The sequence below is a fragment of the Tachypleus tridentatus genome, chromosome 5, assembly GCF_004210375.1.
Source record: "Tachypleus tridentatus isolate NWPU-2018 chromosome 5, ASM421037v1, whole genome shotgun sequence".
Lineage (NCBI taxonomy): Eukaryota > Metazoa > Arthropoda > Merostomata > Xiphosura > Limulidae > Tachypleus > Tachypleus tridentatus.
In genome coordinates this window covers 7,277,210-7,297,411 of record NC_134829.1, presented here as the reverse complement: position 1 = coordinate 7,297,411, position 20,202 = coordinate 7,277,210, and the positions used below count along the sequence as shown (strand labels likewise).

Sequence of the window (20,202 nt, the reverse complement as noted above, 5' to 3'; positions counted from 1 at the left end):
ATATTAGAAAAGCAAGCCTGTAATTTTTCTCCAATATTGAAGAACTAAAACCCTTGTGGGGGATAGAGAGGGAGATATTAGGAGAGATGATGGGGCAAAAAAAACAAACAAAGAGAAGGAACGAAAGGAATTTATTCATATTCACTTAGTTTTATAAACACTTTTCAAACCTAAAACTGAGTATATAATTACTGTGTATTAACACCATATTACAATTAATCTATTTCTACTGCAAAGTTATACAAGTTATGTGCCCCATTTTCATTTAAATCTTCCTTGACCACCTACTAGCTCACTGCAAAGAAAGTGTGAGATGAGTCTTATCTTTCAGTAGGTTATGATAGTTGTTATGATTAAGGAGAGGTAAAATTTAGGGAAACAAGGGCAGTGGCGTCAGCCCACCCGAACATCACTACATGATGCATACACTATTCGGTTCAGAAGTCTTAAGTCTCAAAGACTGTTTGCCAGAAGTCAATCTATCGGGCTTGGATCACTACATGATGCATACACTATTCGGTTCAGAAGTCTTAAGTCTCAAAGACTGTTTACCAGAAGTCAATCTATCGGGCTTGGATCACTACATGATGCATACACTATTCGGTTCAGAAGTCTTAAGTCTCAAAGACTGTTTACCAGAAGTCAATCTATCGGGCTTGGATCACTACATGATGCATACACTATTCGGTTCAGAAGTCTTAAGTCTCAAAGACTGTTTACCAGAAGTCAATCTATCGGGCTTGGATCACTACATGATGCATACACTATTCGGTTCAGAAGTCTTAAGTCTCAAAGACTGTTTGCCAGAAGTCAATCTATCGGGCTTGGATCACTACATGATGCATACACTATTCGGTTCAGAAGTCTTAAGTCTCAAAGACTGTTTACCAGAAGTCAATCTATCGGTCTTGGACTTTTTGAAGTTAGCGTTGGTTGGCTAGAAGAAGTAATAACAGATCACTAGTGGAACCTGGGAATAAAAGTGAAGGAAATCCACAGAATGATTTAGTTACTTAAATACAAATCCATTTAATGTTGCAATTCTTAAGGCACGGTTTCGGCAACACGCAACGCAAATTTTCAGGCCTAAACTGCAAAAGTCAATAAAAAACTGAGGTTACAATTGGCTAACTAATTTCTTCGAATATATGACGTAAGCAAAACGTTACCTATTCTCTATGTCACATGATTACAAGCTTTTCGTTTTTATACTTTTAAAACCTCAATAATATAAAGTAAAAACTGAAGTGTGGAATCTTTTGTACCAAGTTAGACATTATCATAGCTTTCACTACTGTTCTTGCAAAAGAAAAGGTTTTACCCGTGTCTAGCTTGAGAATTATCAATGATTCCACGACACAAACGAGATTTATTAAGAATGTTTTTCGTCACGGGGTTATTTATACAAGTTGATTCTGTCCAGTTCACTTCTGAACTTTATACCCTAAAATTCAGTAAAGCAAAACAACAGCAAAACATTCTGACCACAACACAAGCCCCATGCTCGTGGCAGTGTGGTACTCTCTGCAACAGAAGAGGAGAATGTCGAGGTTTTAACTACCAGAAGACCACTCAAGAATGTCAGCTGTTAGAGTGGCCAAACAACCAGGTTGGTACTGTTGAAGACGCTTCGGTATATTTCAAAAAGGTTGGTTTCATTTTGAAATATTAGTAACTAATAAAACGACATTGTTCTCATCACATAAATTACGTAATATCAATCAGAAAATTTTCTAGCATTAAAATTACGAAAATTCAAAACTACAATCAAATCAAGCCTGAGGGAAACGATCACTAACAGGAAATTAACATCTGTGTGTTTACCGTTCAGGTAATTATACATCAATAACCCGTATGATCTGAGAATCAAATTCTGTTACATTCGTCTTTAAATTACAGATGTAGGCTGATATTGAAAGAGAATTATATTACATTAGTCTTTATCATAGATAATCTACCACAAGTACAGTTATAGGTAAATAAACACCTATATAACCAGAAGGACAGTTATATGTAAATAAAAAAAACAATATAACCACAAGTACAGTTATATGTAAATAAACAACAATATAATCAAAACTTCAGTTGTATGTAAATAAACAACTATATAACAACAATTACAGTTATACCTAAATAAACACCTATAAAACCACAAGTACATTTATATGTAAATAAAGTCCAACATAATTACAAGTATAGGTATATGTAAGTAAAAAACTACATAACCACAAGTACAGTTATACAGCTATATGTAAATAAACAACTATATAAACACAAGTACAGTTACATGTAAATAAGCATCTATATATAATCTGAACTACAGTTATACAAAAATAAACAACTATATAACCTCAATTTATATGCAAAAACGGATGGCTTTGGGTTGAGAAAATATTTTACATAGAAGAGCGAACAACGTTTCGATCTTCTTCGGTCATCGTCAGGTTCGAAGAAGGTCGAAACGTTGTTCGCTCTTCTATGTAAAATATTTTCTCAACCCAAAACGAGCCGTCTTTGCATATAAATTTCTCAACAAGTGAGTTTCCCGACATCACTGATTATATAACCTCAGGTAGAGTTATATGTAATTAAACAACAATATAACAAGAAATACAGTTATAATTAAAAAAAAAACAACAATAAGTAAATTTATATGCAAACAAACAACAATATAGCCACAAGTAGAGCTATAGGTAAATAAACAACAATATAGCCACAAGTAAAGCGAAATGTAAAGATATGTAAACAAACAACAATATAGACACAAGTAGAGCTATATGTAAATAAACAACAATACAACCTCAAGTATTGTTATATGTAATTAAAGAACAATAAAACAAGAAATACAGTTATAATTAAAAAAACAACAATAAGTAAATTTATATGTAAAAAAACAACAATATAGCCAGAAGTAGAGCGATATGTAAAGATATGTAAATAAACAACAATATAACCACACGTACAGTTATATGTAAATAAACAAGTATATAACCACATGTACAGTTATTAAAGAAAAAACAATATAACCACAAGTACAGTTATATGTAAACAAACAACAATATAGCCACAAGTAAAGCAAAAATTAAATAAACAGCAATATAACATAAAGTACAGTTATATGTAAACAAACCACAATATAGCCAAAAGTAGAGTTATATGGAAAGATATATAAATAAAAAACAATATAACCACAAGTACAGTTATATGTAAACAAACAACAATATAGCCACAAGTAAAGCAAAAATTAAATAAACAGCAATATAACATAAAGTAGAGTTATATGTAAACAAACCACAATATAGCCACAAGTAGAGTTATATGGAAAGATATATAAATAAACAACAATATAACCACAAGCACAGTTATATGTAAACAAACAACAATATAGCCACAAGTAGAGCTATATGTAAACAAACAACAATATAGCCACAAGTAGAGCGAAATGTAAATAAACAACAATATAACCACAAGTAAAGTTATATGTAAACAAACAACAATATAGCCACAAGTAGAGCTATATGTAAATAAACAACAATATAACATCAATAAGTTATATGTAAACAAAGAAAATATAGCCACAAGTAGAGCTATATCTGAAAATATGTAAATAAACAATATAACCACATGTACAGTTATATGTAAACAAACAACAATATAGCCACAAGTAGAGCGAAATGTAAAGATATGTAAATAAACAACAATATAACCACAAGTACAGTTATATGTAAACAAACAACAATATAGCCACAAGTAGAGCAAAATGTAAAGATATGTAAAGAAACAACAATATAACCACATATACAGTTATCTGTAAACAAACAACAATATAGCCACAAGTAGAGCTATATCTAAATAAACAACAATATAACATCAAATAGTTATATGTAAAGAAAGAACAAAATAGCCACAAGTAGTGCTATATCTGAAGATATGTAAATAAACAATATAACCACAAGTACAGTGATATGTAAACAAACAACAATATAGCCACAAGTAGAGCAAAATGTAAATATATGTAAATAAACAACAATATAACCACAAGTACAGTTATATGTAAACAAACAACAATATAGACACAAATAGAGCAAAATTTAAATAAACAGCAATATAGCCACAAGTAGACCGAAATGTAAATAAACAACAGTATAACCACAAGTAAAGTTATATGTAAACAAACAACATAGCCACAAGTACAGCTATATGTAAATAAACAACAATATAACATCAAATAGTTATATGTAAACAAACAACAATATAGCCACAAGTAGAGCAAAATGTAAATATATGTAAATAAACAACAATATAACCACAAGTACAGTTATATCTAAACAAACAACAATATAGCGATAAGTAGAGTTATATCTAAAGATATCTAAAAAACAACAATATAACCACAAGAAAAGTTATATGTAAACAAACAACAATATAGCCACAAAAAGAGCGATATGTAAAGATATCTAAATAAACAACAATATAACCACAAGTACAGTTATCTGTAAACAAACAACAATATTGCCACAAGTAGAGCTATATGTGAATATATGTAAATAAACAATATAACCACAAGTACAGTTATATGTAAACAAACAACAATATAGCCACAAGAAGAGCGATATGTAAAGATATCTAAATAAACAACAATATAACCACAAGTACAGTTATCTGTAAACAAACAACAATATAGCCACAAGTAGAGCTATATGTGAAGATATGTAAATAAACAATATAACCACAAGTACAGTTATATGTAAACAAACAACTATATACGCCACAAGTAGTGCGAAATTTAAATAAACAGCAATATCACATCAAGTAGAGTTATATGTAAACAAACAAGAATATAGCCACAAGTAGAGCTATATGTAAAGATATGTAAATAAACAAATATATAACCACAAGTACAATTATATGTAAACAAAGAACAATATAGCCACAAGTAGAGCGAAATGTAAATAAACAACAATATAACCACAAGTACATTTATATATAAACAAACAACAATATAGCCACAAGTAGAGTAAAATGTAAATAAACAACAATATAACCACAAGTACAGTTATATGTAAACAAACAACAATATAGCCACAAGTAAAGTTATGTGTAGAGATATGTAAATAAACAACAATATAACCACAAGTACAGTTATATGTAAACAAACAACAATATAGCCACAAATAGAGTTATATGTAAAGATATCTAAATAAACAACAATATAACCACAAGAAAAGTTATATGTAAATAAACAACAATATAACAGCAAGTGATGTTATATGTAAACAAACAACAATATAGCCACAATAGAACGATATGTAAAGATATGTAAATAAACAACAATATAACCACAATTACAGTTATATGTAAACAAAAAACAATATAGCTTCAAGTAGAGCGAAATTTAAATAAACAGCAATATAACATCAAGTAGAGTTATATGTAAACAAACAACAATATAGCGATAAGTAGATTTATATGTAAAGATATGTAAATAAACAACAATATAACCACAAGTACAGTTATATGTAAAGAAACAAAAATATAGCCACAAGTAGAGCGAAATGTAAATAATCAACAATATAACATCAAGTAGAGTTATATGTAAAGATATCTAAATAAACAACTATATAACCACAAGAAAAGTTATATGTAAACAAACAACAATATAGTCACAAGAAAAGCGATATGTAAAGATATATAAATAAACAACAATATAACCACAAGCACAGTTATATGTAAACAAACAACAATATAGCCACAAGTAAAGTTATATGTAAACAAACAACAATATAGCCACAAGTAGACCTATATGTAAATAAACAACAATATAACCACAAGTAAAGTTATATGTAAACAAACAACAATATAGCCACAAGTAGACCTATATGTAAATAAACAACAATATAACATCAATAAGTTATATGTAAACAAACAAAATATAGCCACAAGTAGAGCTACATCTGAAAATATGTAAATAAACAATATAACCACAAGTACAGTTATATGTAAACAAACAACAATATAGCCACATGTAGAGCGAAATGTAAAGATATGTAAATAAACAACAATATAACCACAAGTACAGTTATATGTAAACAAACAACAAAATAGCCACAAGTAGAGCAAAATGTAAAGATATGTAAAGAAACAACAATATAACCACATATACAGTTATCTGTAAACAAACAACAATATAGCCACAAGTAGAGCTATATCTAAATAAACAACAATATAACATCAAATAGTTATATGTAAAGAAAGAACAAAATAGACACAAGTAGTGCTATATCTGAAGATATGTAAATAAACAATATAACCACAAGTACAGTGATATGCAAACAAACAACAATATAGCCACAAGTAGAGAAAAATGTAAATATATGTAAATAAACAACAATATAACCACAAGTACAGTTATATGTAAACAAACAACAATATAGCCACAAATAGAGCAAAATTTAAATAAACAGCAATATAGACAAAAGTAGACCGAAATGTAAATAAACAACAGTATAACAACAAGTAAAGTTATATGTAAACAAACAACATAGCCACAAGTACAGCTATATGTAAATAAACAACAATATAACATCAAATAGTTATATGTAAACAAACAACAATATAGCGATAAGTAGAGTTATATCTAAAGATATATAAAAAACAACAATATAACCACAAGAAAAGTTACATGTAAATAAACAACGATATAGCCATAAAAAGAGCGATATGTAAAGATATCTAAATAAACAACAATATAACCACAAGTACAGTTATCTGTAAACAAACAACAATATTGCCACAAGTAGAGCTATATGTGAAGATATGTAAATAAACAATATAACCACAAGTACAGTTATATGTAAACAAACAACAATATAGCCACAAGAAGAGCGATATGTAAAGATATCTAAATAAACAACAATATAACCACAAGTACAGTTATCTGTAAACAAACAACAATATAGCCACAAGTAGAGCTATATGTGAAGATATGTAAATAAACAATATAACCACAAGTACAGTTATATGTAAACAAACAACTATATACGCCACAAGTAGTGCGAAATTTAAATAAACAGCAATATCACATCAAGTAGAATTATATGTAAACAAACAAGAATATAGCCACAAGTAGAGCTATATGTAAAGATATGTAAATAAACAAATATATAACCACAAGTACAATTATATGTAAACAAAGAACAATATAGCCACAAGTAGAGCGAAATGTAAATAAACAACAATATAACCACAAGTACATTTATATATAAACAAACAACAATATAGCCACAAGTAGAGTAAGATGTAAATAAACAACAATATAACCACAAGTACAGTTATATGTAAACAAACAACAATATAGCCACAAGTAAAGTTATGTGAAGAGATATGTAAATAAACAACAATATAACCACAAGTACAGTTATATGTAAACAAACAACAATATAGCCACAAATAGAGTTATATGTAAAGATATCTAAAACAACAATATAACCACAAGAAAAGTTATATGTAAATAAACAACAATATAACAGCAAGTGATGTTATATGTAAACAAACAACAATATAGCCACAATAGAACGATATGTAAAGATATGTAAATAAACAACAATATAACCACAATTACAGTTATATGTAAACAAAAAACAATATAGCTTCAAGTAGAGCGAAATTTAAATAAACAGCAATATAACATCAAGTAGAGTTATATGTAAACAAACAACAATATAGCGATAAGTAGATTTATATGTAAAGATATGTAAATAAACAACAATATAACCACAAGTACAGTTATATGTAAAGAAACAACAATATAGCCACAAGTAGAGCGAAATGTAAATAATCAACAATATAACATCAAGTAGAGTTATATGTAAAGATATCTAAATAAACAACAATATAACCACAAGTACAGTTATCTGTAAACAAACAACAATATAGCCACAAGTAGAGCTATGTGTGAAGATATGTAAATAAACAATATAACCACAAGTACAGTTATATGTAAACAAACAACAATATAGCCACAAGTAGAGCGAAATGTAAAGATATGTAAATAAAAAACAATATAACAACAAGTACAGTTATATGTAAACAAACAACAATATAGCCACAAGTAGAGCGAAATGTAAAGATATGTAAAGAAACAACAATATAACAACATATACAGTTATCTGTAAACAAACAACAATATAGCCACAAGTAGAGCTATATCTAAATAAACAACAATATAACATCAAATAGTTATATGTAAAGAAACAACAATATAGCCACAAGTAGTGCTATATCTGAAGATATGTAAATAAACAATATAACCACAAGTACAGTTATCTGTAAACAAACAACAATATAGCCACAAGTAGAGCTATATGTGAAGATATGTAAATAAACAATATTATCACAAGTACAGTTATATGTAAACAAACAACAATATACGCCACAAGTAGAGCGAAATTTAAAAAAAACAGCAATATAACATCAAGTAGAGTTATATGTAAACAAACAAGAATATAGCCACAAGTAGAGCTATATGTAAAAATATGTAAATAAACAAATATATAACCACAAGTACAATTATATGTAAACAAAGAACAATATAGACACAAGTAGAGCGAAATATAAATAAACAACAATATAACCACAAGTACATTTATATATAAACAAACAACAATATAGCCACAAGTAGAGTAAAATGTAAATAAACAACAATATAACCACAAGTACAGTTATATGTAAACAAACAACAATATAGCCACAAGTAGAGTTATATGTAAAGATATCTACATAAACAACAATATAACCACAAGAAAAGTTATATGTAAACAAACAACAATATAACCACAAGTATAGTTATGTGTAAATAAACAACAATATAACAGCAAGTAAAGTTATATGTAAACAAACAACAATATAGCCACAAATAGAGCTATGTGTGAATAAACAGCAATATAACATCAAGTAGAGTTATATGTAAACAAACAAGAATATAGCCACAATAGAACGATATGTAAAGATATGTAAATAAACAATATAACCACAATTACAGTTATATGTAAACAAACAACAATATAGCTTCAAGTAGAGCGAAATTTAAATAAACGGCAATATAACATCAAGTAGAGTTATATGTAAACAAACAACAATATAGCCACAAGAAGAGCGATATGTAAAGATATCTAAATAAACAGCAATATAACCACAAGTACAGTTATCTGTAAACAAACAACAATATAGCCACAAGTAGAGCTATATGTAAATAAACAACAATATAACATCAAATAGTTATATGTAAACAAACAACAATATAGCCACAAGTACAGCTATATCTGAAGATATGTATATAAACAATAAAACCACAACTACAGTTATATGTAAACAAACAACAATATAGACACAAGTAGAGCAAAATTTAAATAAACAGCAATATAACATCAAGTAGAGTTATATGTAAACAAACAACAATATAGCGATAAGTAGATTTATATGTAAAGATATGTCAATAAACAACAATATAACCACAAGTACAGTTATATGTAAACAAACAACAATATAGCCACAAATAGAGCGAAATGTAAATAAACAACAATAGAACATCAAGTAGAGTTATATGTAAAGATATCTAAATAAACAACAATATAACCACAAGTACAGTTATCTGTAAACAAAAAACAATATAGCCACTAGTAGAGCTATATGTAAAGAAATGTAAATAAACAAATATATAACCACAAGTACAGTTATATGTAAACAAAGAACAATATAGCCACAAGTAGAGAGAAATGTAAATAAACAACAATATAACCACAAGTACATTTATATAAACAAACAACAATATAGCCACAGTAGAACGATATGTAAAGAAATGTAAATAAACAACAATATAACATCAAGTAGAGTTATATTTAAAGAAACAACAATATAGCCACAAGTAGAGTTATATGTAAAGATATCTAAATAAACAACAATATAACCACAAGAAAAGTTATATGTAAACAAACAACAATATAGCCACAAATAGAGCTATATGTGAATAAACAGCAATATAACATCAAGTAGAGTTATATGTAAACAAACAACAATATAGCCACAGTAGAACGATATGTAAAGATATGTAAATAAACAACAATATAACCACAAGTACAGTTATATGTAAATAAATAACTATATAAACACATGTACAGTTATTAAAAAAACAACGATATAACCTCAAGTACAGTTATATCTAAACAAACAACAATATAGCGATAAGTAGAGTTATATCTAAAGATAACTAAAAAACAACAATATAACCACAAGAAAAGTTATATGTAAACAAACAACAATATAGCCACAAAAAGAGCGATATGTAAAGATATCTAAATAAACAACAATATAACCACAAGTACAGTTATCTGTAAACAAACAACAATATTGCCACAAGTAGAGCTATATGTGAAGATATGTAAATAAACAATATAACCACAAGTACAGTTATATGTAAACAAACAACAATATAGCCACAACAAGAGCGATATGTAAAGATATCTAAATAAACAACAATATAACCACAAGTACAGTTATCTGTAAACAAACAACAATATAGCCACAAGTAGAGCTATATATGAAGATATGTAAATAAACAATATAACCACAAGTACAGTTATATGTAAACAAAAAACTATATACGCCACAAGTAGTGCGAAATTTAAATAAACAGCAATATCACATCAAGTAGAGTTATATGTAAACAAACAAGAATATAGCCACAAGTAGAGCTATATGTAAAGATATGTAAATAAACAAATATATAACCACAAGTACAATTATATGTAAACAAAGAACAATATAGCCACAAGTAGAGCGAAATGTAAATAAACAATAATATAACCACAAGTACAGTTATATGTAAACAAACAACAATATAGCCACAAGTAGAGTAAAATGTAAATAAACAATAATATAACCACAAGTACAGTTATATGTAAACAAACAACAATATAGCCACAAGTAAAGTTAAGTGTAGAGATATGTAAATAAACAACAATATAACCACAAGTACAGTTATATGTAAACAAACAACAAGATAGCCACAAGTAGAATTATATGTAAAGATATCTAAATAAACAACAATATAACCACAAGAAAAGTTATATGTAAACAAACAACAATATAACCACAAGTATAGTTATATATAAACAAACAACAATATAGCCACAAATAGAGCTATATGTGAATAAACAGCAATATAACATCAAGTAGAGTTATATGTAAACAAACAACAATATAGCCACAATAGAACGATATGTAAAGATATGTAAATAAACAACAATATAACCACAATTACAGTTATATGTAAAGAAAAAACAATATAGCTTCAAGTAGAGCGAAATTTAAATAAACAGCAATATAACATCAAGTAGAGTTATATGTAAACAAACAACAATATAGCGATAAGTAGATTTATATGTAAAGATATGTAAATAAACAACAATATAACCACAAGTACAGTTATATGTAAAGAAACAACAATATAGACACAAGTAGAGCGAAATGTAACTAAACAACAATATAACATCAAGTAGAGTTATATGTAAAGATATCTAAATAAACAACTATATAACCACAAGAAAAGTTATATGTAAACAAACAACAATATAGCCACAAGTAGAGCTATATGTGAAGATATGTAAATAAACAATATAACCACAAGTACAGTTATATGTAAACAAACAACAATATAGACACAAGTAGAGCGAAATGTAAAGATATGTAAATAAAAAACAATATAACAACAAGTACAGTTATATGTAAACAAACAACAATATAGCCACAAGTAGAGCGAAATGTAAAGATATCTAAATAAACTACAATATAACCACAAGTACAGTTATCTGTAAACAAAAAACAATATAGCCACTAGTAGAGCTATATGTAAAGAAATGTAAATAAACAAATATATAACCACAAGTACAGTTATATGTAAACAAAGAACAATATAGCCACAAGTAGAGAGAAATGTAAATAAACAACAATATAACCACAAGTACATTTATATATAAACAAACAACAATATAGCCACAGTAGAACGATATGTAAAGAAATGTAAATAAACAACAATATAACATCAAGTAGAGTTATATTTAAAGAAACAACAATATAGCCACAAGTAGAGTTATATGTAAAGATATCTAAATAAACAAAACTATAACCACAAGAAAAGTTATATGTGAATAAACAGCAACATAACATCAAGTAGAGTTATATGTAAACAAACAACAATATACCCACAGTAGAACGATATGTAAAGATATGTAAATAAACAACAATATAACCACAAGTACAGTTATATGTAAATAAACAACTATATAAACACATGTACAGTTATTAAAGAAACAACGATATAACCTCAAGTACAGTTATATATAAACAAACAATAATATAGCGATAAGTAGAGTTATATCTAAAGATATCTAAAAAACAACAATATAACCACAAGAAAAGTTATATGTAAACAAACAACAATATAGCCACAAAAAGAGCGATATGTAAAGATATCTAAATAACAACAATATAACCACAAGTACAGTTATCTGTAAACAAACAACAATATTGCCACAAGTAGAGCTATATATGTAGATATGTAAATAAACAATATAACCACAAGTACAGTTATATGTAAACAAACAACAATATAGCCACAAGAAGAGCGATATGTAAAGATATCTAAATAAACAACAATATAACCACAAGTACAGTTATATGTAAACAAACAACAATATAGCCACAAGTAGAGCTATATGTGAAGATATGTAAATAAACAATATAACCACAAGTACAGTTATATGTAAACAAAGAACTATATACGCCACAAGTAGTGCGAAATTTAAATAAACAACAATATAACCACAAGTACATTTATATATAAACAAACAACAATATAGCCACAAGTAGAGTAAAATGTAAATAAACAACAATATAACCACAAGTACAGTTATATGTAAACAAACAACAATATAGCCACAAGTAAAGTTAATGTAGAGATATGTAAATAAACAACAATATAACCACAAGTACAGTTATATGTAAACAAACAACAATATAGCCACAAGTAGAGTTATATGTAAAGATATCTAAATAAACAACAATATAACCACAAGAAAAGTTATATGTAAACAAACAACAATATAACCACAAGTATAGTTATATATAAACAAACAACAATATAGCCACAAATAGAGCTATATGTGAATAAACAGCAATATAACATCAAGTAGAGTTATATGTAAACAAACAACAATATAGCCACAATAGAACGATATGTAAAGATATGTAAATAAACAACAATATAACCACAATTACAGTTATATGTAAACAAAAAACAATATAGCCACAAGTAGAGCGAAATGTAAAGATATGTAAATAAAAAACAATATAACAACAAGTACAGTTATATGTAAACAAACAACAATATAGCCACAAGTAGAGCGAAATGTAAAGATATCTAAATAAACTACAATATAACCACAAGTACAGTTATATGTAAACAAAGAACAATATAGCCACAAGTAGAGAGAAATGTAAATAAACAACAATATAACCACAAGTACATTTATATATAAACAAACAACAATATAGCCACAGTAGAACGATATGTAAAGAAATGTAAATAAACAACAATATAGACACAAGTAGAGTTATATTTAAAGAAACAACAATATAGCCACAAGTAGAGTTATATGTAAAGATATCTAAATAAACAACAATATAACCACAAGAAAAGTTATATGTAAACAAACAACAATATAACCACAAGTATAGTTATATATAAACAAACAACAATATAGCCACAAATAGAGCTATATGTGAATAAACAGCAATATAACATCAAGTAGAGTTATATGTAAACAAACAACAATATAGCCACAAGTAGAGCAAAATGTAAATATATGTAAATAAACAACAATATAACCACAAGTACAGTTATATCTAAACAAACAACAATATAGCGATAAGTAGAGTTATATCTAAAGATATCTAAAAAACAACAATATAACCACAAGAAAAGTTATATGTAAACAAACAACAATATAGCCACAAGTAGAGCAGAAATGTAAAGATATGTAAATAAACAACAATATAACCACAAGTACAGTTATATGTAAACAAACAACAATATAGCCACAAGTAGAGCTATATGTAAATAAACAACAATATAACATCAAATAGTTATATGTAAACAAACAACAATATAGCCACAAGTAGAGCTATATCTGAAGATATGTAAATAAACAATATAACCACAAGTACAGTTATATGTAAACAAACAACAATATAGCCACAAGTAGAGCAAAATGTAAATATATGTAAATAAACAATATAACCACAAGTACAGTTATATGTAAACAAACAACAATATACGCCACAAGTAGTACGAAATTTAAATAAACAGCAATATAACATCAAGTAGAGTTATATGTAAACAAACAACAATATAGCCACAAGTAGAGCTATATGTAAAGATATGTAAATAAACAAATATATAACCACAAGTACAGTTATATGTAAACAAAGAACAATATAGCCACAAGTAGAGCGAAATGTAAAGATATGTAAATAAACAACAACATAAGCACAAGTACAGTAAAATGTAAACAAACAACAATATAGCCACAAGTAGAGCAAAATTTAAATAAACAGCAATATAACATCAAGTGGAATTATATGTAAACAAACAACAATATAGCCACAAGAAAAGCGAAATGTAAATAAACAACAATATAACATCAAGTAGAGTTATATGTAAAGATATCTAAATAAACAACAATATAACCACAAGTAGAGTTATATGTAATCAAACAACAATATAGCCACAAGTAGAGCTGAATGTAAAGATATGTAAATAAACAAATATATAACCACAAGTACAGTTATATGTAAACAAACAACAATATAGCCACAAGTAGAGTGAAATGTAAATAAACAACAATATAACCACAAGTAAAGTTATATGTAAACAAACAAAAATAGAGCCACAAGTAGAGCTATATGTAAAGAAATTTAAATAAACAACAATATAACGTCAAGTAGAGATTATATGTAAAGAAACAACAATATAGCCACAAGTAGAGTTATATGTAAAGATATCTAAATAAACAATAATATAACCACAAAAAAAGTTATATGTAAACAAACAACAATATAGCCACAAGTAGAGCTATATGTAAACAAACAACAATATAGCCACAAGTAGAGAGAAATGTAAATAAACAACAATATAACCACAAGTAAATTATATGTAAATAAACAACAATATAACATCAAATAGTTATATGTAAACAAACAACAATATAGCCACAAGTAGAGTTATATGTAAACAAACAACAGTATAGCGATAAGTAGATTTATATGTAAAGATATGTAAATAAACAACAATATAACCACAAATACAGTAATATGTAAATAAACAACAATATAGCCACAAGTAAAGCGAAATGTAAATAAACAACAATAGCCACAAGAAGAGCGATATGTAAAGATATCTAAATAAACAAATATATAACCACAAGTACAGTTATATGTAAACAAAGAACAATATAGCCACAAGTAGAGCGAAATGTAAATAAACAACAATATAACCACAAGTACATTTAATTATAAACAAACAACAATATAGCAACAAGTAGAGTAAAATGTAAATAAACAACAATATAACCACAAGTACAGTTATATGTAAAGAAATAACAATATAGCCACAAGTAAAGTTATGTGTAAATAAACAACAATATAACTACAAGTACAGTTATATGTAAACAAACAACAATATGGCCACAAGTAGAGTGAAATGTAAATAAACAACAATATAACCACAAGTAAAGTTATATGTAAACAAACAACAATACAGCCACAAGTAGAGCTATATGTAAATAAACAACAATATAACATCAAGTAGAGTTATATGTAAAGAAACAAAAATATAACCAGAAGTAGAGTTATATATAAACAAACAACAATATAACATCAAGTAGAGTTATATGTAAAGAAACAAAAATATAACCAGAAGTAGAGTTATATATAAACAAACAACAATATAGCCACAAATAGAGCTGTATATGAATAAACAGCAATATAACATAAAGTAGAGTTATATGTAAACAAACAACAATATAGCCACAGTAGAACGATATGTAAAGATATCTAAATAAACAACAATATAACCACAAGAAAAGTTATATGTAAATAAACAACAATATAGCCACAAGTAGAGCTATATGTAAACAAACAACAATATAGCCACAAGTAGAGAGAAATGTAAAATAAACAACAATATAACCACAAGTAAAGTTATATGTAAACAAACAACAATATAATACAAAAGTAGAGCTATATGTAAATAAACAACAATATAACATCAAATGGTTATATGTAAACAAACAACAATATAATACAAGTAGAGCTATATCTGAAGATATGTAAATAAACAATATAACCACAAGTACAGTTATATGTAAACAAACAACAATATAGCCACAAGAAGAGCGATATGTAAAGATATCTAAATAAACAACAATATAACCACAAGTACAGTTATATGTAAACAAACAACAATATAGCCACAAGTAGAGCTATATGTGAAGATATGTAAATAAACAATATAACCACAAGTACAGTTATATGTAAACAAACAACAATATAGCCACAAGTAGAGCGAAATGTAAATAAACAACAATATAACCACAAGTACAGTTATATATAAACAAACAACAATATAATACAAAGTAGAGTAAAATGTAAATAAACAACAATATAACCACAAGTACAGTTATATGTAAACAAACAACAATATAGCCACAAGTAAAGTTAAGTGTAGAGATATGTAAATAAACAACAATATAACCACAAGTACAATTATATGTAAACAAACAACAATATAGCCCCAAGTAGAGCTATATGTAAAGAAATGTAAATAAACAACAATATAACATCAAGTAGAGTTATATGTAAAGAAACAAAAATATAACCAGAAGTAGAGTTATATATAAACAAACAACAATATAGCCACAAATAGAGCTGTATATGAATAAACAGCAATATAACATAAAGTAGAGTTATATGTAAACAAACAACAATATAGCCACAGTAGAACGATATGTAAAGATATCTAAATAAACAACAATATAACCACAAGAAAAGTTATATGTAAATAAACAACAATATAGCCACAAGTAGAGCTATATGTAAACAAACAACAATATAGCCACAAGTAGAGAGAAATGTAAATAAACAACAATATAACCACAAGTAAAGTTATATGTAAACAAACAACAATATAACATCAAATAGTTATATGTAAACAAACAACAATATAGCCACAAGTAGAGGCTATATGAAGAGATATGTAAAATAAACAATATAACCACAAAGTACAGTTATATGTAAACAAACAACAATATAGCCACAAGAAGAGCGATATGTAAAGATATCTAAATAAACAACAATATAACCACAAGTACAGTTATCTGTAAACAAACAACAATATAGCCACAAGTAGAGCTATATGTAAAGATATGTAAATAAACAATATAACCACAAGTACAGTTATATGTAAACAAAGAACAATATAGCCACAAGTAGAGCGAAATGTAAATAAACAACAATATAACCACAAGTACATTTATATATAAACAAACAACAATATAGCCACAAGTAGAGTAAAATGTAAATAAACAACAATATAACCACAAGTACAGTTATATGTAAACAAACAACAATATAGCCACAAGTAAAGTTAAGTGTAGAGATATGTAAATAAACAACAATATAACCACAAATACAGTTATATGTAAACAAACAACAATATAGCCACAAGTAAAGCGAAATGTAAATAAACAACAATAGCCACAAGAAAGCGATATGTAAAGATATCTAAATAAACAACAATATAACAACAAGTACAGTTATCTGTAAACAAAAAACAATATACCGACAAGTAGAGCTATATGTAAAGATATGTAAATAAACAAATATAACCACAAGTACAGTTATATGTAAAGAAATAACAATATAGCCACAAGTAAAGTTATGTGTAGAGATATGTAAATAAACAACAATATGGCCACAAGTAGAGTGAAATGTAAATAAACAACAATATAACCACAAGTAAAGTTATATGTAAACAAACAACAATACAGCCACAAGTAGAGCTATATGTAAATAAACAACAATATAACATCAAATAGAGCGAAATGTAAATAAACAACAATATAACCACAAGTACAATTATATGTAAACAAACAACAATATAGCCCCAAGTAGAGCCATATGTAAAGAAATGTAAATAAACAACAATATAACATCAAGTAGAGTTATATGTAAAGAAACAAAAATATAGACACAAATAGAGCTATATAGGAATAAACATCAATATAACATAAAGTAGAGTTATATGTAAACAAACAACAATATAGCCACAGCAGAACGATATGTAAAGATATCTAAATAAACAACAATATAACCACAAGAAAAGTTATATGTAAACAAACAACAATATAACCACAAGTATAGTTATATATAAACAAACAACAATATAGCCACAAGTAGACCGAAATGTAAATAAACAACAGTATAATCACACGTAAAGTTATATGTAAACAAACAATATAGCCACAAGTACAGCTATATGTAAATAAACAACAATATAACATCAAATAGTTATATGTAAACAAACAACAATATAGCCACAAGTGAAGCAAAATGTAAATACATGTAAACAACAATATAACCACAAGTACAGTTATATCTAAACAAACAACAATATTGCGATAAGTAGAGTTATATCTAAAGATATCTAAAAAACAACAATATAACCACAAGAAAAGTTATATGTAAACAAACAACAATATAGCCACAAGAAGAGCGATATGTAAAGATATCTAAATAAACAACAAAATAACCACAAGTACAGTTATCTGTAAACAAACAACAATATAGCCACAAGTAGAGCTATATGTGAAGATATGTACATAAACAATATAACCACAAGTACAGTTATATGTAAACAAACAACAATATAGCCACAATAAGAGCGATATGTAAAGATATCTAAATAAACAACAATATAACCACAAGTACAGTTATCTGTAAACAAACAACAATATAGCCACAAGTAGAGCTATATGTGAAGATATGTAAATAAAAAATATAACCACAAGTACAGTTATATGTAAACAAACAACAATATAGCCACAAAAAAAGCGATATGTAAAGATATCTAAATAAACAACAATATAACCACAAGTACAGTTATCTGTAAACAAACAACAATATAGCCACAAGTAGAGCTATATGTGAAGATATGTAAATAAACAATATAACCACAAGTACAGTTATATGTAAACAAACAACAATATAGCCACAACAAGAGCGATATGTAAAGATATCTAAATAAACAACAATATAACCACAAGTACAGTCATATGTAAACAAACAACAATATAGCCACAAGTAGAGCTATATGTGAAGATATGTAAATAAACAATATAACCACAAGTACAGTTATATGTAAACAAACAACAATATACGCCACAAGTAGTGCGAAATTTAAATAAACAGCAATATAACATCAAGTAGAGTTATATGTAAACAAACAAGAATATAGCCACAAGTAGAGCTATATGTAAAGATATGTAAATAAACAAATATATAACCACAAGTACATTTATATATAAACAAACAACAATATAGACACAAGTAGAGTAAAATGTAAATAAACAACAATATAACCACAAGTACAGTTATATGTAAACAAACAACAATATAGCCACAAAGTAAAGTTAATGTATGAGAGATATGTAAATAAACAACAATATAACCACAAAGTACAGTTATATGTAAACAAACAACAATATAGCCCCAAGTAGAGCTATATGTAAAGAAATGTAAATAAACAACAATATAACATCAAGTAGAGTTATATGTAAAGAAACAACAATATAACCACAAGTAGAGTTATATATAAACAAACAACAATATAGCCACAAATAGAGCTATATGTGAATAAACAGCAATATAACATCAAGTAGAGTTATATGTAAACAAACAACAATATAGCCACAGTAGAACGATATGTAAAGATATCTAAATAAACAACAATATAACCACAAGAAAAGTTATATGTAAATAAACAACAATATAACCACAAGTAGAGTTATATGTAAACAAACAACAATATAA

At 27.0% G+C, this 20,202-nt stretch overlaps 1 protein-coding gene across 1 annotated transcript in view; it reads left to right on the top strand.

Moving 5' to 3' along the window:
* Positions 1 to 1,227: 1,227 nt before the first annotated feature.
* LOC143250434 (uncharacterized) overlaps positions 1,228 to 20,202 on the top strand; it is a 60,204-nt gene continuing 41,229 nt past the window's right edge. The window contains exon 1 of the mRNA XM_076500912.1: positions 1,228 to 1,648. Coding sequence (XP_076357027.1) covers positions 1,346 to 1,648 — 303 coding nt within the window. The 5' untranslated portion in view covers positions 1,228 to 1,345. The remainder of the gene's footprint in view (positions 1,649 to 20,202) is intronic.